Genomic DNA, 27,023 nt, shown 5'->3' with positions numbered 1-27,023 from the left:
AAAAAAAAAAAAAAAAAAAAAAGAAAGAACTTATTTTCATTTCCAGCACAGCTCTGTCTAGTTACAGAACTGAACTTTGCAGGTTAATTCCTTTTTCCACTGTCAGAGAGAGAAACATCATCTCCTATAACCACAGGTAATTGGTAGATCTGCAAGAACTAACTGCTCCAAAATGGATGACTCTGCACTTTCTGAGAAAGGGAAAAGGATTTAAATGGTGCCTAGCAAAATCATGAAGCAGTCAATCACGTATCTGCTTTATTTTACAGAGCATGTAGAAAGTTCTCTGAAAGGTGCGATCTCACTACTAAAGGCATCTCACTACTAACACTGAGCAAATCAATATTGAATGTTGCTGTTGTTCAAAAAATCTGTTCCAAGGCACTTAAAACAACAGAAGAGATAAATGTCTTTACTACTGTTTAAAGCAAAGATCTTCTAGAATAGTTTTGTGGCCTTCCCATCGACTAGAAATTATAAAAACTGCAAAGTATTATGTACAGTATCCTTCCATTTAGAAAAACACTGCATTTAAGCATTATAGATGTATATAAAGGTATACCAAAAAGCGTGAAAATATACACAAACTTTCAGTGATGAGGTGAAAGAGAATTTTTACTTTTTACTATATTTGCTTGGCTTTTTTTTTTTTTTTTTTTTTTTTTTTGAGGCGGTGTCTGGCTCTGTCTCCCGGAGTGGGGTGCAGTGGCCGGATCTCAGCTCACTGCAAGCTCCGCCTCCTGGGTTTACGCCATTCTCCTGCCTCAGCCTCCCGAGGAGCTGGGACTACAGGCGCCCGCCACCTCGCCCGGCTGGTTTTTGTATTTTTTTTTTTTAGTAGAGACGGTGTTTCACCGTGTTAGCCAGGATGGTCTCGATCTCCTGACCTCGTGATCCTCCCGTCTCGGCCTCCCAAAGTGCTGGGATTACAGGCTTGAGCCACCGCGCCCGGCCTGTCATATTTCAAATTTCCTCATTTGTGAGGGTTTGATCTGGGGAACTCTGTTCTATAAAAGTTGTCTATTTTCATGCCAATACTTTATATACTGTCTAAATTAACATAGCTTTATACTGTTTTGTCTACTTTTGTCTATTTTTAAATGTTTATATACGAAAAAGTTTAACAAAAAGGCCATGATCATTTTGAGTAAGTGGGGAAACTTACCCTACCAGATATCAAAAATTATTATAAACTTCATGTATGCGCCAGCCAGCTCTAGTAACCATACACTCATGGCAAATCATCCCCAATCCATCCATATGCACTCCATATATATTATGAGACAAATCTCAGACATACAGTCATATGCAAAATAATCACGTTTTAGTCAACAACAAAAAACATACATGACAGTGGTTACATGGATTATAGGGGCTGAAAAATTCTTATTGCCTAGTGACATCTAGCCATGGCAACATCATAGTGTCACACATCTTGTTTAGCTATGTTGCTTTTGGGTTTGTTTTTTGGGGTTTTTTTTTTTTTTTTGAGACAGAATCTCACTCTGTCGCCCAGGCTAGACTGCAGTGCGTGATCTCAGCTCACTGCAACCTCCGACTCCCAAGTTTAAGCGATTCTCCTGCCTCAGTCTCCCAAGTAGCTGGGATTACAGGCATGTGCCACCACACCCGGCAAATTTTTATATTTTTGGTAAAGATGGAGTGTCGCCATGTTGGGAGGCTGGTCTCGAACTCCTGAGCTCAGGTGATCCGCCCACCTCGGCCTCCCAAAGTACGGGGATTACAGGCATGAGCCACCATGCTCGGCCTGTTTAGCTATGTTTAATACAAAAATATCACTGTTATAACTGCCTACAGTATTCAGTAATGTGCTGTACAGCTTTTCAGTTTAGTAGCAATACGCTATACCATGTAGCCTACATGTGTAGTAGGCTGTACCATCTAGGTGTTTGTCAGTACACTCCATCAGGTTTGCACAAGGACAAAATCACCAAACGATGCATTTCTGAGAGAGTGTCGCCATCACTAAGCAATACATAACTGTATTTTCTTATTTTTTTCAATAAACTTTTTAGCAGTTTCAGGTTCTCAGCAAAACTGAGCAGAAAATAGAGGTTTCCCATATGCCTCACAGCCCTGTACATCCACACTCCTCTACTACAGGCACCCTGTACCACAGTGGCACATTTGATACAACTGATGAACCTACACTGGTACATTATCATCACCCACTTAGTTTACACTAGGGTTCACTCTTAATGTGGTACATTCTATGGGTTTTAACAAATGTATAACGACATGTTCCCACCACCATAGTATCACATAAAATAGTTTCACTGCTCTAAAAATTCTCTGTAGTCTACGTATTCACCCCCTCTTCCTCCTACCCCTGGCAACCACTGATCTTTTTTTGTTTTGTTTCCATAGTTTTGCCTCTTCCAGAATGTCATATGCTTGGAATCACACAGTATATGGCCTTTTCAAATTGCCTTCTTTCACTTAGTAGTATGCATTAACTTTCCCCCATGTCTGTTCATGACTTAATAGCTCATTTCTTTTGAGCATGGAATAATAATCCACTGTCTCAATATACCAGTTTATTCATCTATTAACCTACTGAAGGACATCTTCCATGCTTCCAAGTTGTGACAATTATGAATAAAGCTGTTATAAATATATTTGTGCAAGTTTTGGGGACAAAGCTTCTCAAGTCATTTAATTACATACCAAGGAGCATGACTGCTGAATCAAAAGGCAAGAGTATGCCTAGTTTTGTAAGAAACCATTAAACTATATCCCAAAGTGGCTACGTCATTTTGCATTCCCACAAGCAATGAATGTTGTTGCTGCTCCACATCCTCACCAGCATTTTTCGGTATTGGCAGTATTCTGGATTTAGGCCATTCTCATAGTCTAATAATCTTTTCATCTACTCACCTGACATCTGCATATATTCTTTAGTGAGGTGTTTGGGTCTTTTGCCCATTTGGTAATGGGGCTGTTCATTTTGTTACCATTGCACTTTATTTTTATTGATGAATAGAGGTACATAGTTCAAAGTACATGTGATAATACATTAATGTAACTTGTAAAAATCAAACTGGGTGTAGTTGGGGTTTCTATCACCCTAAATATTTGTCGTTTTTTTTTTCTTCCCCATGGCAGCAGGGGTTGTCTTTTCTTTACGCTAGAACCATTTGAATTCTTCTAGCTATTTTGAAATCTAGAATAGATTACTGTAAACAAGAGTCACCCTATTGATCTGTTTAACACTAGGTCTTATTTCTTCTATCAAACCATATATTCATACCCATTAAGCAACCTCTCTTCATCTCCCCCGAGCCCAGCTTTCCCTGACCTTCGTACCACCAGTCTAGTCTGTCTTCTCACGAGCGCCCACAAGTGAGACCATGTGACACTTGTCTTTCAGTGCTTGGCTTCTTTCATTTGACATCATGACTTCCAGTTCCATCCATGTTGCTGCAAATGACAGGATTTCATGCTTTGTTTTTTTTTTAGACGGAGTTTTGCTCTTGTTGCCCAGGCTGGAGTGCAATGGTGTGATCTTGGCTCACTGCAACCTCCACCTCCCAGGTTCCAGCGATTCGCCTGCCTCAGTTTCCCAAGCAGCTGGGATTACAGGCACGCACCACTACGCCTAATTTTTGGGGGGGAGGGGTTTGGTTTGTTTTTGCTTTTTCAGTAGAGATAGGATTTCACCATGTTGCTCAGGCTGGTCTTGAACTCCTGAGCTCAGGCAATCCACCTGCCTCAGCCTCCCAAAGTGCTAGGATTACAGGCATGAGCCACCACGCCCAACGATTTAATTTCTTTTGGATATATACCCAATAGTGGAATTGCTGCATCATACAGCAACTCTTATTTTAGTCTTTTGAGGATCCTCCATACTATTCTCCACAGTGGCTGTACTAATTTACATTCCCACCATCAGTGGATGAATGCCTTTTTGATAAAAGCCATTTTGACTGTGGTGACAGGATATCCCATTGTAGTTTTGCTTTGCATTGCTCTAATGATCAGTGATGTTGAGTATCTTTTCACATACCTCTTGGCCATTTATATCTTTTGAAAAATGCCTGTTCAAATATTTTGCTTGTGTTTAAATAAGATTTGCTTTTTGGTTACTGACTTCTTTATATATTGTAGTTATTAATCCCTTATGAGATGGGTAGTTTGCAAATATTTTCTCCCATTCTGTGGCTTGTCTCTTCACTTTGTTTCCTTTATTGGCAGAGGCTTCTTAGCCTGATGTAATCCCATTTGTCTATTTTTGCCTATGCTTTTGAGGTCTTACACACACACAAATCTCTGCTCAGACCAATGTCTATTTCCCCAATGTTTTCCTCTAGTGGTTTCATAGTTTCAGGTCTTAGATTTAAATCTTTAATCTATTTTGACTGTTGTGTATATGGAGAGATATGGGGCCTAATTTCATTCTGCAAATGGTTATCCAGTCACCCTACCACCATTTATTAAAGAGACTCTCCTTTTCTCATTGAATGTTCTTAGTGACTTTGTTGCAGATGAGTTGACTGCAAATGAATGGATTTGTTTCTGGGTACTCTATTCTGTTCCATTAGTCTATGTGTCAGTTTTTATGTCAGTGCCATGCTGACTGGGTTACTATAGCTTTGTAGTACATTTTGATGTTATATAGTGTGATGCCTCCAGCTTTGTTATTTTTGCTAAGTATAGCCTTGGCTATTCAGAGTCTTTCCTGGTTCCATACAAATTTTAAGATTTCTTTTACTGTTTCTGTGAAAAATGTCATTAGTATTTTGATAGGAATTGTATTTAATCTGTAAATTGCTTTGGGTAGTATTGTCATTTCAACAATATTAACTCTCCTAAATCCATGACCATGGAGTATCTTTCCATTTGTATGTGTGTCCTCTTAAATTTCTTTCATCAGTGTTTTACAGATCTTTCACTTCTTTGGTTAAATTCCTAGATATATATATATGTGTGTGTGTGTGTGTGTGTCTGTGTTTTGTAGTCACTGTAAATGGGATTTCTTTGATTTTTCAGACTGTTCACTGTTGGTATATATTCATGCTAATGATGTTTGTGTATTTTGTGTCCTGTGACTTTACTAAACTTATCAGTCTAAAAACTTTTTTGGTGGTGTCTTTAAGTTTTTCAAAGTATAAGATTGTGTCATCGGGCCAGGCGCGGTGGCTCAAGCCTGTAATCCCAGCACTTTGGGAGGCTGAGACGGGCGGATCACGAGGTCAGGAGATTGAAACCATCCTGGCTAACATGGTAAAACCCTGTCTCTACTAAAAAATACAAAAACAAAAACCAGCCGGGCGAGGTGGCGGGCGCCTGTAGTCACAGCTACTCGGGAGGCTGAGGCAGAAGAATGGCATAAATCCGGGAAGCAGAGCTTGCAGTGAGCTGAGATCAAGCCACTGCACTCCAGCCGGGGCGACACAGCGAGACTCCGTCTCAAAAAAAAAAAAAAAAAAAAAAAAGATGATCCTGTCATCTGTGAACAAGACAAATTTAACTTCATGCTTTCCAATTTGGATGCCCTTTATTTCTCTTGCCTAACTGTTCTGGCTGCAATTTCCAATACTATATTAAATAAAACTGGTTAAAGTGGGCATCCTTGTCTTGCTCCAGATCTCAGAGGAAAGGCCTTCAACTCTTCCCCATACAGTATGATGTTAGTTGTGGGTTTGTCATGTATGCCCTTTATTATTTTGAGGTATGTTCCTTCTATACACAATTTGATGAGGGTTTGTATCATAAAGAGGTGTTGAATTTTACTGAATGCTTGTGCAGCATCTATTGAAATAACCATGTAGTTTTTGTTGTTTTTTTGAGACACAGCCTCACTCCATCACCCCTGAGGCATAATCTCAGCTCACTGCAACCTCTACCTCCCAGGTTCAAGCAATTCTCGTGCCTCAACCTCCAGAGTAGCTGGGATTACAGGTGTGCACCACCATGCCAGGCTAATTTTTTGAAATTCTGGTAAAGACGGAGTTTCACCATGTTGGCCAGGCTGGTCTCAAACTCCTGGCCTCAAGTGATCCGCCCGCCTCGGCCTTCCAAAGTGTTGCGATTACAGGCATGAGCCACTGCACCTGGCCAACCATATGGCTTTTGTTCTTGGTTATGTTAATGTGATGTATCACATTTATTTAGTGTGTATACTGAACCATCCTTGCATCCTCAGGAGTAATCTACTTGATCACGGTGATTGATCATTTTAATATGTTGTTGAATTCAGTTTGCCAGTATTTTTTTTCGAGGATTTCTGTATCTACTGTGTAGTTTAATTCTGATGTCTCTTTGCTGACTTGCTGTCTGGATAATCTGCCCATTAGTAAGAGGAGAGTGACAAAGTCCTTCATTATTGTATTGCAGTCTCTCTCACCAGATTGTTTTATATGTACTTGAAAGTACCAGCGTTAGGTGCATATATAATTGTCCTCTTGCTGAATTGACCCCTTTATTATTATATGACCTTTTTTGCCTCTTTTTACAGTCTTTTTTCTTTTGAGACAGTCTCACTGTCACCCAGACTTGGCCTGCAGAGTGGCACCATCATAGCTCACTGCAACTTCAAACTCCTGGGCTCAACGAATTCTCCCACCTCAGCCTCCCAAGTAGCTGGGACTACAAGCATGTACCATCATGCCTGGCTAATTTTTTTGGGGATGGAGTTTCACTTTTGTTGCCCAGGCTAGAGTGCAATGGGGCAACCTCGGCTCACTCCAACTTCCACCTTCTGGGTTCAAGTGATTCTCCTGCCTCAGCCTCCCAAGTAGCTGGGATTACAGGTGCCCGCCTCCATACCAGGCTAATTTTTTGTATTTCTAGTAGAGATGGGAGTTCACCATGTTGGCCAGGCTGGTCTTGAACTCCTGACCTCAGGTGATCCACCCACCTTGGCCTCCCAAAGTGCTGGGATTAGAGGCGTGAGCCACTGCACCCGGCCTCTGGGCTAATTTTTACAGTTTAAATTTTGCTTTAGAGATAGGGTTACCCAGGCTAATCACAAACTCCTGGCTTCAAGTGATCTTCTCACCTAGGCCTCCCAAAGCCATGAGATTACAGGTATGAGCCGCTGCACCTGGCTTTTCTTATGTCTTAGATTTTAGTCTATTTTAATCTAACATAGGTATACTTACTTACTCCTGCTCTTTTTTGGTCTCCAGTTGCATGAAATATCCTTTTCTAGCTCTTCACTTTCATTTTATGTGTATCTTAACAGATAAAGTGGGTTTCTTGAGTTTATTTTTTTGAGACACGGTCATGCTCTGCTACCCAGGCTGGAGTGCAGTGGCACAAATACAGCTCACTGTAGCCTCAACCTCTCAGGCTTGATCAAGCAACTCTCCTGCCTCAGCCTACTGTGTATCTGGGACCACATGCACATGCCAGCATGCCCAGCTAATTTCTGCTTTGAGATAGGGTCTCACTCTCTCATCAAGGCTGGAGTGCAGTGGCACAATCACAGCTCATGGCAGCCTTGACTTCCTAGGCTTAAGTGATCCTCTCACCTCAGGCTCCCAAGTAGCTGGGACCACAGGCACATACCACCACATCTTGTACTTTTTAGTAGAGATGGGGTCTCACTATGTTGCCCGGGCTGGTCTCGATCTCCTGGGCTCAAGCAATCTTTCCACCTTGGCCTCCCAAAGTGCTGGGATTACAGGTGTGAGCCACTGCACTCGGCCAGTTTTATTTTTTGTAGAGCCAGGTTCTCACTTTGCTGCCCAGGCTGGTCTCAAACTCCTGGTCTCAAGTGATCCTCCCACCTCAACCTCCCAAAATATTGGGATTACAGGCATGAGCCACTGCACCCAGCCAAAGTGGGTTTCTTGTAGGCAGCATATAGTTGTGGCTTCTTTAACCATTCAGCCACTCAGGCTTTAAATTGGAGAACTGAATCCATATACATTCAGTGTTATCTGTAAGAAAGGACTTAAACTACTGCCATTGTATTGCTTGTTTTCTGGTTGTTTTGTAACTCCTCTCTTCCTTTCTGTCTTTGGGGCTAAACGATTTTTTCTGGTAGTATGTCTTAATTCACTGCTTTTGACTTTTAGTGAATCTATTATAGGTTTTTGTTTTGTCTTTATCATAAGGCTTACAAAAAAATCTTGTAGATAACAAGTTAATGAGAAGACATCTTAAAAAATAAAACAAAGAAAAAAGTGGGAAAAAAAGCCTCTACAACTTAGCTCCACTTTCCCCACATTCTGAATTTTAGTAGTCTCAACTTACACATGTCTACATTACCTATCTCTGAATAGGCTGCCATAGCTATTATTGTTCTTGGTAGATTTGTCTTTTGGGCTTTATACTAGAGTTATCAATTGTAGTATTAAGAGTCTAACTCTGTCCATGTCTGAGTCTGTCCATGTACTTAATTTTACCAGTGTGTTTTATACTTTTTTTTGGTGTCTTAGCATTTTTAAAATTTCAAATGGAAGAACTCCCTTCAGCACTTTTTGTGGGATGGGTCTAGTAGTGGTCAATTCTCTCAACTTCTGTCTGGGAAAGAAGGTATCTCTCCCTCATATCTGAAGGATAACTTTGTTGGATATATGATTCTTAGATGTTCGATTTTTTTTTTTCTTTCAGCACACTGAAGATGTCATTCCAATCCTTCCTTACCTTTATGGTTTGTACTGAGAAGTCTGTTGACAGACTAACTGAAGCTCCATTAGGGTTATTTGCTACTTTTCTCTTGCTACTTTTAGGATCCTCTCTTTGTCCTTGACCATTGAGAGTTGGTTATTATATGCCTTGGGGTAGTTTTATTTGGGTCAAATTCCTTTGGTGCCCCCTGGCCTTCCTGCATGTGGATATTTATATCCTTCCCAAGTTTTGGAGAGTTTTCTGCTATTTCTTTGAATAAGCTTTCTACCTTTGCTCTTGCTCAACTCCCTCTTGAAGACCAACAATTCTTAGCTTTGGTCTTCTGAAATACTTTCCTACATCCCGTAGGTCATCTTCATTGCTTTCATTCTTTTTTCTCCTCTTTGTTTTTTCAAACAGCCTGTCTTCAAGGTCACTGCTTCTTTCCTCTGCTTGATCCACTTTGCTACTGAAAGCCTCTAATGAATTTTCCAGTTGAGAAAATATATTTATCAGTTCTGAGACTTCTGTTTAATTATTTCAATATCCTTGTTAAATTTCTCTGGTAGGCTGGGCTTGGTGGCTCACACCTGTAATCCCAACACTTTGGGAGGCCAAGGCAGGCAGCTTGAGGTCAGAAGTTCAAGACCAGCCTAGCCAACATGGTGAAACCCCATCTCTACTAAAAATACAAAAATCATCCAGGTGTGGTGGTGGGCGCCTGTAATTGCAGCTACTTGGGAGACTGAGGCAGGAAAATCGCTCGAACCTGGGAGGCAGAGGTTGCAGTGAGCCGAGATTGCACCACTGCACTCCAGCCTAGATGATGAAGTGAAACTCTGTCTCAAAAAGGAAAAAAATACATATGTGACAAATATATATATGTATTTTTGAGACGGAGTCTCGTTCTGTCACCAGGCTGGAGTGCCGTGGCATGATCTCAGCTCACTGCAATCTCCACCTCTGGGTTTGAGCGATTCCCCTGCCTCAGCCTCCCTAGTAGCTGGGATTACAGGTGCACACCATGCCTGGCTAATTTTTTTATTTCAGTAGCGACAAGGTTTCACCATGTTGGCCAGGATGGTCTGGATATTCTGACCTCGTGATCCACCCACCTCGGCCTCCCAAAGTGCTGGAATTACAGGCGTGAGACACCACTCCCAGCCTAAACTTTTTAATTGAAAAATAATAATTGTACATATGTATTGGGTACAAAGTGGTATTCTGATACATCTATACATTGTGAAATGATCAAATCAGTGCAATTAGCATATCCATCACCTCAAATATGGTAAGTTATACATTGATTTTTGAATGTTGAACCAGTCTTGAGTACCTACACAAATGCCACTTGGCTGCAGTGTGTAACTTTTATACATTGTTGGACTGGATTTGCTAAGATATTGTCAAGGAATCTTGCATATATGTGCATGATAGATATAAGTCTGTAGTTTTCTTTAAATGTCTTTGTATGGTTTTGAGACTAGGATTATGCAGACCTCACAGAACGAGTTAGGAAGTATTCCCTCTGTTTCTATCTTCTGAAGGATTATAGAGAATAGAGACTCAGAGAGATTGGTGTAACTCATGGTATAGTGTCTTCCTTAAATGGCAGACAGAACTCACCAGTGAACACAACTGGGCATAGTGCTTTCTTTTTTGAAAGGTTATTAATCATCAAGTTGTTCCATAATTTTCTTATATTATCCTTTTACTATATATGGGATCTAGAGTGCAGTCTCCTCTTTCATTTCTGATATTACTAATTTCTCTTGTGTTAGTAATCTTTTTTTACTTAGATTGGCTTACTGTACTTTTTTGTACCAACTTCATAGAGATATAATTCACATATTACTTTTCGCCCACCAGTAACCAATCAGTAATTTTGGTAGCATACTCCCATTGGGTATCCTCCAACTTAATTCTGACACTATTTACCTGGAAATAGCATCAGATCACACAAGCTGAAAATTCAGTCTAACAAGACTGAAGCCCACTTCTGATATCAATTGTAAGCTTCAAAATTATTTTACCTGTGTTTCTGACTGACCAGCTATAAACTGAGGTTCCTACAACCATCTCCTTAGGTTTGATTAATTTGTCACTGGGCTCACAGAACTCAGGGAAACATTTATTTGCATTTACCAGATTATTATAAGACTATTTTGTTACAAAGGGTACAGAGAAAAAGGTGCACAGGACAAGGCATGTGGGAAGGGGCATGGAGCTTCTATGCCCTCTCTGGGGCACCACCCTCCAGGAACCTTCACGTCTTCAGTTACCTGGAAGCTCTCCAAACCCTGTTCTTTTCAGTTATTACAGAGGCTTTATTACATGGACATGATTAAATGGCCACTAATGATCAACTTAACCTTTAGCTCCTCTCTCTACCTGGAGGTTGGGAGGTAGGATTGGAAGTTCCAACCTCTAATCCTGTGTTAGTCTTTCTGGTGACCATCCCCTATCCTGAAATTACCTAGGGGCTGCCAGCCATCAGTCAGCTCATTAACAAAGACACTTATCACTTTATATATTTATATTTATATATATATGTATACATTATATATATAATATATATGTATATAAATATACATTATATATATTATATATATATATATATATATTTTTTTTTTTTTTTTTTTTTTTAAGTGGAGTTTCACTCTTATTGCCCAGGCTGGAGTGCAATGGCATGATCTCGGCTCACCATAACCTCCGCCTCCTGGGTTCAAGCAATTCTCCTGCCTCAGCCTCCCAAATAGCTGGAATTACAGGAATGCGCCACCACGCCCGGCTAATTTTTTATTTTTAGTAGAGACAGGGTTTCTCCATGTTGGTCAGGCTGGTCTCAAACTCCTGACCTCAGGTGATCCGCCCACCTCAGCCTCCCAAAGTGCTAGGATAACAGGCGTGAGCCACCGCACCCGCCCCAAATATATATTTTACAGTATCACACATATAAAACAATTCATTTAAAGTATATAATTCAATAACTTTTTAATATATTCAATCAGACTTGTGCAACCATCACCACTATCAATTTTAGAACTTTTTCATCACTCCAGAAAAAACCTTGTGCTCTTTCATCTTGAACTCCCCACCCCACCAACCCTAGACAACAAATATTCTACTTTCTATCTCTATAGACTGCCAATCTAGACATTTCATATAAACAGAATCATACAATATGTGATGTTTTCTGACTGGCTTTGTTTACTCGGCGTAATGTTTTCTCAAGGTTCACTCATGTTGTAGAACTGGTACTTCATTCCTTTCTATGGATAAGAAAAAACACATTTTGTTTATGTATTCATCAGTTGATGGACATTTAGGATATTCCTTTTTCACTATTATGAATAATGCAGCTACAAAAATCCATGTACAAGTTTATGTATGGAAATATTTTCATTTTTTGCGTGTATATACCTAGAAGTGGAATTGTTGAGTCAAATGGTAACTCTATGTTTAAATGGATGTGGTAACTCCATCCTTCCCAACATTTGTTAATGTCAGACATATTAATTAGAGCCATCCTAGTGGGTACTAAGCGGCATCTTATAATTTTGATTTGTGTTTTCCTGATGGCTAATGTCATTGATCACCTAACGACATACTTATTGGCCATTTGTGTTTCTCCTCTGGAGAAATGCCTATTCAGATTCACTGTCCATTTTTAGTTGGACTGTCTTTTTGCTACTGAGTTGTAATGTCTTTATGTAATCTAGACCCTTATCCAATATAATAATTGCAAGATTCTGCCCCATTCGGTGGGTTGTCTTTTTACTTTATGGTATCCTTGAAAACATGAGTATTTTTAATTTTGATGAAGTTCAATTTATCTCATTTTTCTTTGGTTGCTTCCACTTTTAGTGTCATATCTAAGAAAACACTGCCTAATAATCCAAGGTCACAAAAGCTTAACCCTATGTTTTCCTCTAAGAGTTATAGTTTACCTTTCACATCTAGGTCCTTATACATTTTGAGTTAACTCTGGCAGATGGTAGGGGGTCCAACTTCATTCTTTCGCATGTAGATATCCAAATGTCTCAGCACAATTTGTTGAAGAGATTTTTCTTTCCCCCAGTGAACGGTTTTGGCACCTTGTGGAAAAGCAACTGAGAATGTAATTCTATTCCATTGATCTATGTCTGTCCTTAGGATAGTACCACCTTGTCTGGATTACTGTTGCCTCGCAATAAGTTTTGGAATCAAGATGTGTGTGTTCAAACTTTTTTCTTTTTGAAGGTTGTTGTGACAATTCTAGATCCCTAGAATTTCCATATAAATTTTAGGATCAGTTGTCAATTCCTACAAGGAAGCCAACTGGGATATTAAAAGGCACTGCATTTAATCTGTACATCAATCTGAGGAGTGGTGCCACCATAACAATATTAAGACTTCTAATCCATGGACATGAGAGATCTATTTATTTAAATCTCCTTTCTGTGTGTGTGAGACAGGGTCTCACTCTGTCTCCCAGGCTGAAGTGCAGTGGTGCGATCTCAGCTCACTGCAACCTCCACCTCCCGGGTTCAAGTGATTCTCCCGCCTCAACCTCCCAAGTTAACTGTGAGTACAGGCATGCACCACCACACCTGGCTAATTTTTGCATTTTTAGTAGAGACAGGGTTTCACCATGTTGGCCAGGTTGGTCTTGAACTCCTAGCCTCAGGTGATCCGCCCGCCTCAGCCTCCCAAAGTGCTGAGATTATAGCCATGAGCCACTGCGCCCAGCCCAGATCTCCTTTAATTTAATAGTGAAGTTTTCAGAGTACAAGTTTTGAGTTTATTTTGTTAAATGTATTCCTAAATACATTATTCATTTTGATGCTATTGTAAATGGAACTGTTTCTTTAATGCCATTTCATACATATAGCTGATTTTTGTATGGTGCTCTTATATCCTGAATCTTGCTGAACTCACTTATTAGTTTTAAATAGTTTTGTAGTGGATTCCCTTGGAGTCTGTATGTGAAAGAGGATGCCATCAGAGAATAGTAGTTTTATTTCTTCCTTTTCAATGTGGATTCCCTTCCTTTTTCTTTCTTTGGGTAAGTGCCCTAGATAGATCCTCACTTCCAATGTTGAACAGAAGTGGTCAGAGTGTACATAATTGTCCTGTTTCTGGCTTTAGGGGAAAAGCATTTGGTCTTTAAACATTAAGTGTGATGTTAGCTGTAAGTTTTTGGTAGAAGTCCATTTTCAGGATGACAAAGTTCCCTTCTATTCCTGTTTTAGTGTTTTTATCACGAAACAGTGTTGGGTTTTGTCAAACACGTTTTCTGTCTAGTAAGATGATCATGTGTCTTTGCTTTTTATCCTACTGATTTTCAGGTGTTGCACCAACCTTGAATTCCTGGGATGAATCCCACTTTTCATGCTGTGTGATTCTTTTTACCTGTAGCTTAATTTGATTTGCTGGTTCTTTCGTGAGAATTTGTGCATCTATATTCCCACGGAATACTGGGCTAAGTTTCTTGTGATGTCTTCCTTGGTTCTGAGGTCAAGATAACACTAGCCTCAAAGAATAAGTGGGGATGTGTTTCCTCCAAAAATTAGCCAGGCGTGGTGGCAGGTGCCCATAATTCCAGCTACTCAGAAAGTTAGGGCAGGAGAATCGACTGAATCTGGAAAGCAGAGGTTGCAGTCAGCCAACACAGTACCACAGCACTCCAGCCTGGGCGACAGAGCAAGACTCCATCTCAAAAGATAAAAATTTAAAAATATATATTTTTTTTAAATCAATTTCTGTATTTTGTATTGTTTCTTACACTCTTTTTTTTTTTTTTCTTTGAGACAGAGTCTTGCTCTGTCACCGAGGCTGGAGTGCAGTGGCGCGATCTCAGCTCACTGCAACCTCTGTCCCTTGGATTCAGGCAATTCTCCTATGTCAGCCTCCTGAGTAGCTGGGATTACAGGTGCCTGCCACCACATCCAGCTAATTTTTGCATTTTAGTAGATGGGGTTTCACCACGATGGCCAAGCTGGTCTCAAACTCCTGACCTCAGGAGTAGGTCTAGTACTGCTTTCTAATTTACTAAAATCTCTGTATCGTCTCTACTGGTTAAATCTATTAGCAAACACTATTTTAATTTCTAATCATTTGTTTACAGTAATACTAATGGGTCTTAATTGTTAATTTTATACACTGTTTTCATTTCCATATCTAAGTGCAAGTTTATGTCACTGGAACCACAGATAGCTTCCTAAATCTAGCTTTTCACTACTGAAATTCTGATTAGTTAGTGTAACAGCTTTATGTATAAATTACAACCGTGTATAAAGACTTTCTGAACACCAGTAGAAAACTTCAGTGTCTTCTGGTGATTAGCTATAAACTCTATTCCTACTATTTTTTGTCAGATTGAGAACTATATGGCCTTTTGTTCTGTTTCATGTAACCGTCTCTTACTCATTGGCAACACTACAAATTTCCAGAGCACAAAACAAACACTGCTGTAGTGCCAAGCTCTGTAGTTAAAGAAAAGCTGAATGAGAAGATACTTCAACAGAAAAGCAATAAAACTTTCAGAAATATTTATAACATTCCCAGCTGAAGTTGGCTTCGAAAAGAATGGGTACTAAGTCCAGCCTGGGAAACATGGTGAAACCCCATCTCTACTAAAAAATACAAAAATTAGCCGGGTGTGGTGGCACGTGCCTATAGTCCCTGCTACTCAGGAGGCTAAGGCAGGAGAATCACTTGAACCTGAGAGGCGGAGGCTGCAGTGAGCCGAGATCGTGCCACTGCGCTCCAGGCTTCCAGGCTGGGCGACGACAGAGCAAGACTCCATATCTCAAAAAAAAAAAAAAAAAAGAATAAGTACTAAGAACAGACAGTAAGAGAAGTAAAAAGGTGCATTTTTCATTACCGTCTGCACTTATATTTCAGCTATTCTCCAAACAAGTGCAAACAGAGCTATTACAACACTAAAGCAAAAGGTGGACCTATTGGGAAAAAACCAATGTTTGGACTTTCAGAGTTACCTTGACCTGGTTTTCCTGAAAGATAAAACAAAGACTGCTGTCGACATCAAAATCCTGGTTTATACTGTAAACACCTGTGGCAATCATTAAAGACTAGATTTAGACTTCACAGCAGATACAATAAAAGCTGCTGTCTCAGGGGAAATCTTCACATTTGATTTCTATTATGACATAGGCTAACAGCCAAGATAAAAACTAAGTAATCGGCATATGATCTTTTATATACTATGCATTTTCTTTAGGAATGCCTCTCAAAAACTCTCAAAAAGGATCACAGTTTTGAAATTTTGTAAAAAGCTACCCCAACTGTTTGCTATGGCTAGCTACGTTTATTGAGCGTTTTGGACAGTAAAGAAAGAATAGTACACAAAAAGACTATTTACTGGCTTTAGATGTCATCAATGAAATTTTAACAAACCAAGCATGCTTTTTGAACCAACCCATGTTACAAGCTCTTTAATTCACAGATCTAAAGCTGCAGTTGATAATGCATTTCAGAAATGGGAGGTTCTTGGTCATTTTCATTTCTTCAGAATTTTTGGGAAAATTCAATTTTATAATGTCAAAAAAATAAGAAAACAAAGGAACCCTAACAGCTTTACTGGGGACACAGAAAAAGAAAGCAAAACAAGGTTTAGACAAGATTGACTTCAATTAGCTGTAGACAGGATGAACAAGCTACAGAGGTTTTGGTATAAGAGGTAAAGGAGAAAACGGGTATCATTAGCCAGCATCATACTGCTGGGTTTCAACTGATCATCAAAGAAAATACTACCACAACCTTTTATACATACATCAAATGTTTTACAGGTCATCTTGACGAGAATATACCATTGCAGAAGGACAGTGGTGCTTGATTAATTCAAAAGCATAAACAAATTTTAAAAGGGAGAGGATAAATTCATAAAAAGATACTGAATAACCAGACAGAAATTATTTCTTTTGAGACAGCACATTGAGGCATGGGCCTGTAATCCCAGCTACTAGGGAGGCTGAGGCACGAGAGTCACTTGAATCCGGGAGGCGGAGGTTGCAGTGAGCCAAGATCACACCACTGCACTTCAGCCTGAGCAAAAGAGTGAGACTCGGTCTCAAAAAAAAAAAGAAACAGAAAAAGAAACAAATGCACATTCAAATTCCAAAACCATTTTTAAGAACAAAATTCTAACGGAGATGTAAAGAAGAAAACTCAAGGAGGAAAACCACGGTAAAATTTCTGCTAAAAAGCTATTCATGTGTTTTTTTGTTAAACAGATGACAATGCACATTAAATCACTGATATTTTCATTCCACTGGATATGTCTAACAGCACGAAGTTGGCCAGGTGCGGTGGCCCATGCCTATAATCCCAGCACTTTGGGAGGTCGAGGAGAGCAGATCACAAGGTCAGGAGTTCGAGACCAGTCTGACCAACATGGTGAAACCCTGTCTCTACTAAAAATACAAAAATTAGCTGGGCATGGTGGTGCATGCCTATAATCCCAGCTACTCGGGAGGCTGGGACAGGAAAATCGCTTGTATCTGGGAGGCAGAGGTTGCAGTGAGTTGAGATTGCGCCACTGCACTCCAGCCTGGGCGACAGGGCAAGACTCCATCTCAAAAAAAAAAAAAAAGCACCAAGTTTTCATTTAAATTATAAATATCAACAATATAAAACTTGTATCCTTCACATCTTTTCAAGCAAAAAATTTTAATCAACTTTAAAATGTATAAAGGTTGTATGTAAGTATATATTTTACAGAGTTCACAAGTTTAAAAAGCTGCATGATCACTAGTCTAGAACAGGATTTCTCAAACTGTAGTACTTGAACTAGCAGTAACTGGAATCATCTATGAGCTTATTAGAAATGAAAATTTCGGCCGGAAGCAGTGGCTCAAGCCTGTAATCCCAGCACTTTGGGAGGCCAAGATGGGCAGATCACAAGGTCAGGAGATCAAGACCATCCTGGCTAACACAGTGAAACCCCGTCTCTACTAAAAAAATACAAAAAAAAAACCAGCCGGGCGAGGTGACGGGCGCCTGTAGTCCCAGCTACTCGGGAGGCTGAGGCAGGAGAATGGCATAAACCCGGGAGGCGGAGGTTGCAGTGAGCCGAGATGCGGCCACTGCACTCCAGCCTGGGCGACAGAGCGAGACTCCCTCTCAAAAAAAAAAAAAAAAAGAAAGAAATGCAAATTTCTGGGCTCCACCCAAACATACTGTGGTTTAACAAGCTCTCCAGGTGATTTTTATCCACGTTAGAATTTGAGAGCCACTATTCTATTATAAACTAGAGCAGTTTTCAAAATTTAGTGTGCCTCTGGACCCAAATTCCACAGTTTCTCACTCAGTAAATCTGGATGGGACCCAAATATCTGCATTTCTAACAACTTTCCCAGGTGATGATAATGATAATGATGCTGTTCCACAATCACACTTTGAGAACCACTGGTCTAGAGAGCTGTGGAAGCCATATCCACATTATTCTACGTCAGTACTTAAAATGGGCCCCTTCCCTGATCCTTCAAATTAGGTCCCACACCATGTTCTCTCATGTATTTTCCTTATACAGTTTCCCTTTTTCTTTTTTTTTGAGATGGAGTTTCACTCTTGTTGCCCACATTGGAGTGCAATGGCGCAATCTCGGCTCACCTCAGCTTCTGCCTTCTGGGTTCAAGTGATTCTTCTGCCTCAGCCTCCCAAGTAGCTGGGATTACAGGCACACGCCACCACGCCTGGCTAATTTTGTATTTTTAGTAGAGACGGGGTTTCTCCATGTTGGTCAGGCTAGTCTCGAACTCCTGACCTAAGCTGATCCGCCCGCCTCGGCCTCCCAAAGTGCTGGGATTACAGGCATGAGCCACCGTGCCCAGCCTGCAATTTCCTTTTTAACAACTCATCACACAATTACTTAACATCTGCTTGGCTCATTGAGTTCAACCAAGTTAAAGAACCACATGAATTTTGCTCCTTCTGTATACCCAATATGTAAGTATAACGTCTGCCTCATAGTAGATATTAAATAAACATTTATTGATAAATAACTGAATATTTGTTGGGTAAAACTGATGTTTCAAGGAATTAAAGATAACATAGCTAAAGATGTTATTAGAATGCCAACAATCCTAGTTTGCCCACACTGGATCTCAAGTGTAAGAGCAATGACCGTCTCTCACCTCAAGGCTATGCAACCTAAGTATCAACAGTAAGATCAAAAAACAAGGCAAAATCCGAAGAAGGCATTTTTCAACTTGTTTTTTCAATCTCATTCTTAATCTAGCCTTTAAACAGTATTCTTTTATTATGCAAGTACAAATAAAATCAAGGTTTATTCAATGATAAAATTAACACTACTACCAAGAAACTCAACACTCTGAGGCCATTTTCGCATTGAAGGTGGTGGGAGACTTATAAACTTACCCTCTTTAGCCAAATATAACTCCTTAAATTTTGCTCTCTTTTGATTAAATTCTTGTTCAAGCTGCTGTTGTGCACGTAAAAATTCTGCATTAATTTTTTCCAATTCTGCTACCCGTTGCTGAAGAGAAACTGGGGGAAAAAAATACTAGTTAACAAGTAATAACTTTTATTTATAAATAAATTTATAAAACAATAAATTAGTATTCCAGCTGCACATTGCTATACATGAAACAAGTAGTCAAGTCTCTTCCAAAAATCCACCATATGCTAGGATATTCTAATGTTAAAAAAAGTAAGACAGGCCAGGCATAGTGGCTCACGCATGTAATCCCAGCACTTTGGGAGGCCAATGCAGGTGGATCACCTGAGGTCAGGAGTTCGAGACCAGCCCAGCCGACATGGAGAAATCCCATCTCTACTAAAAATACAAAAATTAGCCAGGTATGGTGACAGGCACCTGTAATCCCAGCTACTCAGGAGGCTAGGGCGGGAGAATCGCTTGAACCCGGGAGGCGGAGGTTGCAGTGAGCCAAGATCACGCCACTGCACTCCAGCCTGGGTGACAGAGTGAGACTCTGTCTCAAAAAAAAAAAAGTAAGACCCTTCTATTAGACTTAATACACAACTGTAAATGAGTCATGTAAAGTGAAACCACAAATATACAGAGAATCACATAAGACCAACTTCCCCACAAAAAAAGAGCTTCTAAAGTGCCTCTGTGCAACTGAATAGCAATTCAATTTTACAACTGTTAAATATTGGATTATTTGAGCTAATTATCCCACACATAAACCCACTGCCAATCTTGCTATTTCCCATTTCTTTCAAATGTCACAAGCAGAATCTAATGGGTTCCCTAATTAGTGCAGCCATACCAGACTGAACTATTCTTCCAACTTCAAAATGATCCATTACCATTATACTGAGATCATAATCAAAAACCCATTCATAGAGGATACAGAACTGTACATTCTATATGAACTCTCAATTACTGAGAGATAATCTGGTTTTCTTCCATGTTTTCAACATTGATCATGGTGTGCGGGGATTAGCAGACTTTTTTTTACTTTATGGACACCATAATTTGGACTCAGTTGGTTAAATGACTGCCTTCCCTGACCAAACCCAAGGGTTCTTTTGATTGAAGCATAAATAGGAGGTCCAGCTGTCCAAACCCCTGATCTCCTCTTTTGCCCCAACAGCATCTCAGCCTTAAAGCTATGACCATAATCCCTTTAGGGGATATCAGTTAGTACTAATCAACCACTAACTACTTAGGCCAGCAGAGGTCCAAGTTTCCTGCTGCAAGTCACTCCAGATAACGATGATTTGCCTACAATTTTAATCGAGATCTGAGATTATCTTCGAAGGCTATCCCCTCTCCCAATCACTCACTCAATTTAATTGAGAGCTGATTTTTAAAATGTATAGAAAAAAAGACTGGAAAAAATGTACCAATGATTTATGTATGAGTAACAGAATCATGGCCCATTAATTTCTCCCATATGCTTTTTTATTTTTGAGACAAGAGTCTTGCTCTGTTGCCCAGGCTACAATGCAGTGGTGCGATCTCAGCTCACTGCAAATTCTGCCTCCCATATTCAAGTGATTCTTCCGCCTCAGTCTCCCAAGTAGCTGGGACTACAGGCATGCACCACCATGCCTAGCTAATTTCTGTATTTTTAGTAGAGACATGTTGGTCAGGCTGGTCTTGAACTCCTGACCTCAAATGATCCACCCACCTCGGCCTCCCAAAGTGCTGGGATTACAGGCATGAGCCACCGCGCCCAGCCTTCCATATGCTTCTCAAAGTTCTCTTCTATGCAGATATCTATTTCTTTGACAATGAACTAAAACCAGTACAGATGGTTCAAACTGATGGTTTCACTTACAATTTTTCCACTTTATTATGGTACTCATATAACCATTCTTTTTCACTTTCAACTTTCACTACAGGATTCAATAAATTACATGATATATACAGCACTTTATTATAACTTGATAAATGTCAGCTGTCATTAAATTGGTGGTATTTATTTAATGAATAACAAAAAAATAGTAATCAAATGACCTTGTATGTAGCCAGAAAAGACCAGAAGTAACTTATTCTGACTCAGTTCCATGCTTAGACTCCCAGCTTATACCTTTCCCTATTACTATGTATCTTTTTTGGGTTTTTCTTGAGACAGAGTCTCACTCTGTCACCCAGGCTGGAGTGCAGTGGCGCAATCTTGGCTCACCACAACCTCCGCCTCCCAGGCTCAAGCAATCAAGCGATTCTCCTGCCTCAGACTCTCGAGTAGCTGGGATTACAGGCACACGCCACTGTGTCCAGCCAATATTTGTATTTTTAGTAGAGACGGGGTTTCACCATGTTGCCCAGGCTGGTCTTGAACTCCTGACCTCAGGTGATCTGCCCACCTTGGCCACGGCGCCCAGCCTACCATGTATCTTTATAGCATCAAGAACAAACTAATTACTATAATGCCAGCCTTCAACAATATTAAACCTTCTGAAATTTAAAAGGCTGAGAATATAAGTATGCCAGCCTTTGTCAACAATAGGTTTTCTGTTAGAAGATTCTGCCCAGCTGTAGGCTAATGTAAGTGTTCTGGGCACATTGAAGGTAACTAGGCTAAGCTATGATGTTCCATAAGTTAAGTGTATTAAATGCATTTAATGATATTTCCAATTTATAATGGGTATAGCTCCATGGTTAAGTCGAGAAGTATCTCTATGTGTTCATTCCCATGAGATCTTGAAACTAGCCTCACTATAGATTTAATAGTATAAGTGTAATCATTGCAGAAACAGGATGACTGCTGGTTTGAGTTCCATGTCATTAATGGTAATTATTTTGAGGAACAAACACGTAGGGTCTCTAAGTCAAAGCAACAACTTCTGATCAACAGAAGGTTTGATAAAACTTTGAGAAAAAGAGGGATGAGAAATCCACTGGAAGGAAAAAATGTGCAATTATTTCATATTACCATTTGAAATTATGAAAGAAATCTGTTCTCTGTGCTAATTTTACTGGTATTTTTATTGTTAGATCCACATTGTTTAATAAGTTAAACTTTTCCACGTAACACTTTAGTATAGAAGTAACAAAGGGCTCTGGGGAATCAAGGAAAGAGAAAAACCAAAATCTGTCTATTCTTATTTTTCTCTAAGATGTATCCCCTCCTATCCCTACCTTCTACCAAAATGCACACATAACCAAAACATCCATACCTCTCAACATTAATGTGTTTATAATTAGGAACTGAGACAAATGAATCAATAAAACAAAAATGCAGCCGTTAAAGATGCAGCCAAGATTAAGTAGGTTTCCATTACTCCCAACCCCTTCATGGCTCTGGCCCACAGTTTAGACCCACTCTATACCCACAAAGCCTGGCTCTCTCCAGGCTTCAGGACAGTGTTCAGTTCTAGAAATCATAATCCCTTTGAGAGTACATCGAGTAATTGTCTTTCTCTTTTTTTTAAAGAAGTGATCATCCACCTCAAGTACTTCTAACATACTGCAATTCTACAATATAGAAAGACAAGAAAACAGCTTTTTACAAGAATGCCTTTACTACAACATCTAGAAAAATCAATTCACCCTAAATATGAGAAAGTTTACAAATAAGCGTATCCTAATGCATTAGCAACCAACCACAAATCAAGGAAAAAACAGCTCTCATCACACAAAATGCTGCATTATTTTTTATAACATGGCAGCTAATAGGTCACAATCATTAGCTAACAGTTCAAGTAAAAAGTACTTAGTGTGGCATAAAGTTGATAAATGTTAGCTGTCATTAAATTGGTAGTATTTATTTCATGAATAAAGAAAAAAAGTAGTGATCAAATGACTTTGTATGTAGCCAGAGAAGACCAGAAGTCACTTCCAACTTCATGATTCTGACTCAGTTCCATGCTGAGACTTCCAGCTCATACCCTTCCCTATTACCATGTATCTTTATAGCATCACGAACAAAGTCATTACTGTATTGCCAGCCTTCAACAACATTAAACCTGAAATTTAGAAGGCTGAGAATATCAGTATACCAGCCTTTGTCAACAGTTCCATATATCCCGTATTTGTTGCCTTCATTTGAGCAATAAGAAAAAGGGAGACATTATCTAATGCATTGCCTACTTTCTTTCTTTCTTTTTTTTTCTTTTCTTTTCTTGAGACGGAGTTGTTGCTCTGTTGCCCAGGCTGGAGTGTAGTGGCGCAATCTCGGCTCACTGCAACCTCCATTTCCTGGGTTCAAACTATTCTCCTGCCTCAGCCTCCCAAGTAGCTGGGATTAAAGGAGCCTGCCACCACACCAGGCTAATTTTTTTTGTATTTTTAATAGAGACAGGGTTTCACCATGTTAGCCACGCTAGTCTCGAACTCTTGACCTCAGGTGATCCACCTGCCTCCGCCTCCCAAAGTGCTAGGATTACTGGTGTGAGCCACCACGTCCAGCTATGCAATGGCTACTTATAATGCTTGACATCCAAAGGAAAAAAATTACTATGTCACTCAATTCAGAATGTCTGAATTAACAACAGCAATACAAAAAGAAAAAAGAATACAATAAATAAATGGAGTAAAGACCTAATAATTTTGATATAAACAAGAGAACACGTAATAACTTAAAATATTTCTAAGACTCAAGCTGTGTCCTACTACTACATTCCTTTTACAAGTAAAACTTATAATAATTTTTTATTTATTTTTTTTTTTGAGACGGAATTTCGCTCTTGTCGCCCAAGCTAGAGTGCAACGGTGTGATCTCAACTCACAGCAACCTCCACCTCCCAGGGTTCAAGTGATTCTCCTGCCTCAGCCTCCCGAGTAGCTGAGATTACAGGTGCCCACCACCACTCACAGCTAATTTTTGTACTTTTAGGAGAGATGGGGTTTCACCATGTTGACCAGTCTGGTCTCAAACTCCTGACCTCAAGTGATCCACCCGCCTTGGCCTCCCAAAGTGCTAGGATTACAGGCGTGAGCCACCACACCTGGCATCTTTACACTAAATTTGATGAAGATATAAGCAACATGAAATGTACTACGACCAAAACCTTTTTGTTTAAAGATTTTCGAACTCCAAGAAAATACCTATTTCAACCAATTTACAAAAAAAAAAAAACTCCAGTGGGCTCAAAGAATCTGAATAGTTCCTAAAACTCAAATGTTTTATCTTGTGTGTCATTGGATTTTAAAATAAAACTATTGGCCGGGCACAGTGGCTCATGCCTGTAATCCTAGCACTTTGGGTGGCCAAGGCAAGTGGATCTCTTGAGGACAGGAGTTCGAGACGAACCTGGTCAATGTGGTGAAATCCTGTCTCTACCAAAAATACAAAAATTAGCCAGACATGGTAGTGCGTGCCTGTAATCTCAGCTACTTGGAAGACTGAGGTACGAGAACTGCTTGAACCTGGGAGGCAGAAGTTGCAGTGAGCCAAGATCGTACCATTGCATTCCAGCCTGGGCGACAGAATGAGATCCTGTCTCAAAAAATAAAATAAAATAAAATAAAACTATTAAGTATGGTAGGTATATCCTACCCATCTTACATATTCATTCAGTGAAGTAATACCAAGCCAGAAAAAGTTATATTAAATAAATAAATACAATGTTATATATAGCACAGTATGAGCTATGCAAAAATTATATAGAAAAAAAGACTGTAATGAATATCCCAAATGGCATTCAGAGTAGTAAAAGAATTATGCTGATGACATTTAAATCAAAAGGCAATGAGATGCTTCATCTTATTTTAATAATTATGCTATTTTATTGCTCTACCTCAATCTATTTGCTCATAAAAAAGTATACATATACAAAATGGTGTCAGAATATTTTAACACAAAAATATCATTTTTTAAATTTTGCTCTTAAGAAACTCACAGTTGGCCAGGCGCAGTGGCTCACGCCTGTAATCCCAGCACTTTGGGAGGCCGAGGTGGGTGGATCACAAGGTCAGGAGATTGAGACCATCCTGGCTAATATGGCAAAATCCCGTCTCTACTAAAAATACAAAAAATTAGCCAGGCGTGGTGGCGGGCGCCTGTAGTCCCAGCTACTCAGGAGGCTGAGGCAGGAGAATGGCATGAACCTGGGAGTTGGAGCTTGCAGTGAGCAGAGATCGAGCCACTGCACTCCAGCGTGGATGACAGAGCGAGACTCCGTCTCCAAAAAAAAAGAAAAAAAAGAAAAAAAAAAAGAAACTCACAGTCAGCCAGACGTGGTGACTCACGCCTGCAATCCCAGCACTTTGGGAGGCCAAGGCGGACAGATCATGAGGTCAGGAGATTGACACCATCCTGACTAACACGGTGAAACCCCATCTTTACTAAAAATACAAAAAAAATTAGCCGGAAGTGGTGGCAGGTGCCTGGAGTCTCAGCTGCTGGGGAGGCTGAGGCAGGAGAATGGCGTGAACCCAGGAGGCGGAGCTTGCAGTGAGCCAAGATCGCATCACTGCACTCCAGCCTGGGCAACAGAGCAAGACTCTGTCTCAAAAAAAGAAAAAGAAACTCACAGTCTACAAAATAATCATTTTTTACACTGCACTTAAGATTTTAAGATTTTTCTAGCCAGGCCCAGTGGTTCACATCTATAATCCCATCACTTTGGGAGGCCACGGTGGGAGGACTGCTTGAGGCCAGGAGTTTGAGACCAGCCTGGCAACAGAGTGAGACCTCATCTCTACTAAAAATACAAAAATTAGCCAGGCATGGTTGCGTGTGTCTGTCGCTTGCGCCTGGGAGGTTGAGTTTGCAGTGAGCCAAGATGGCAACACTGCACTCCAAAAAAAACATCTAAAACATTAAAAAGCTTATAAAGTAACTTTATAAACTAAGGTAAACTGGCCAGGCGCGGTGGCTCATGACTGTAATCCCAGCACTTTGGGAGGCCGAAGGGGACAGATGGCCTGAGGTCAGGAGTTCGAGACCAGCCTAGTTAATATGGCAAAACCCCATCTCTACCAAAAAAAAAAAAAAATTAGTTGGCCATGGTGGCAAGCATCTGTAGTCCCAGCTACTCAGGAGGCTGAAGCTTGAGAATCGCTTGAACTGGGGAGGAGGCGGCTGCAGTGAGCTGAGATTGCACAACTGCACTCCAGCCTGGGCAACAGAGTGAGACTCTGTCTCAAAAAAAAAAAAAAAAAAAAAAAATCTTTTTTTAGTAACATTCCCCTCAATCTGCTCCAAGATTTTAGTTATGCTCTCCAGAATTAGAGAGATTTTCTAGTATCTGACATTTCACACCTACCCTATTTTCTTCTCCAGATTTCTCCTAATCATGATTTCTAAATGCTTCATTATCCAAGTTGCTCACCCTTCAAACTAAACTTAGTCAAAGTTCCACATAAAATATGACAGTCTGATCTAAACAGAATACCAGCATAGAGTCTAACAGAAATACCTCCTTTCTTCAGGGGACTATACCTTTAACAATGTACGGTAAATCTACTCTAGCTTTTTTTTGCCACAACCCCACATTGTTATTGTTATCCCACAAGATTAATGTAATCCAATACTGTCCTTAAACCCTTTCCACTTCAATTGCTATTAAACCAAGGCTCCTCTTACAATCTGAAGCTACTGCAGTTTTAACCACGGCACAGGCGTTTTTTTTTTTTTTTTAAACAAAGTTATAGGTTAGGACTAAGAGACCCTTGGTACATCACCTGAAATCTTGGTGGAGGCTGATATTGATTTATTACTCTAAGTTTGGTATGCAGACTGTTTGTTACTGGTCTAAGAATGAGATAAGGAGTTTGTGCCACAATGTAAAACTAACACACTAATCACATTGCTTAGTTCTACTGACATTTTTCTATGAAGAAAGCAGTACATGGATTGATATTCTGGTTCAGGTTCCTTGTGTCCTCGAAGACATTAAAAACAGTTTGTGGACAGGTTCCTTTCAGTAGTACTGCTGTAGTTGACAACTGCCATATCCATGGCTGTCTATCATCTTTCCAATAGTCTTCTTACATTTAAAGAAATTTCCATTTTATGAGTTTCAGCTTCCCAAAACAGAAGTCAAATACAAATCCCCAA

At 39.9% G+C, this 27,023-nt stretch overlaps 1 protein-coding gene across 6 annotated transcripts in view; it reads right to left on the bottom strand.

The window, feature by feature from the left end:
* RABEP1 (rabaptin, RAB GTPase binding effector protein 1) overlaps window positions 1-27,023 on the bottom strand; it is a 115,958-nt gene that overhangs the window by 58,806 nt on the left and 30,129 nt on the right. For 4 of the 6 annotated variants that reach the window (XM_023184544.1, XM_023184548.1, XM_023184547.2 and 1 more), the window contains exon 2: window positions 18,964-19,092. The exons of 1 other annotated variant lie outside the window; for it this stretch is intronic. In XM_023184544.1, the coding sequence (XP_023040312.1) occupies window positions 18,964-19,092 (129 nt within the window). Of the gene's footprint in view, window positions 1-12,530; window positions 12,678-18,963; window positions 19,094-27,023 lie in introns of those variants that run through there. One more of the 6 variants, XM_023184546.1, reaches the window with a different exon arrangement.

The sequence above is a fragment of the Piliocolobus tephrosceles genome, chromosome 16 (assembly GCF_002776525.5).
Source record: "Piliocolobus tephrosceles isolate RC106 chromosome 16, ASM277652v3, whole genome shotgun sequence".
NCBI classification, from domain to species: domain Eukaryota; kingdom Metazoa; phylum Chordata; class Mammalia; order Primates; family Cercopithecidae; genus Piliocolobus; species Piliocolobus tephrosceles.
Note: the sequence above shows the minus strand (reverse complement) of the source record. Positions and strands in the feature narration are given on the sequence as shown.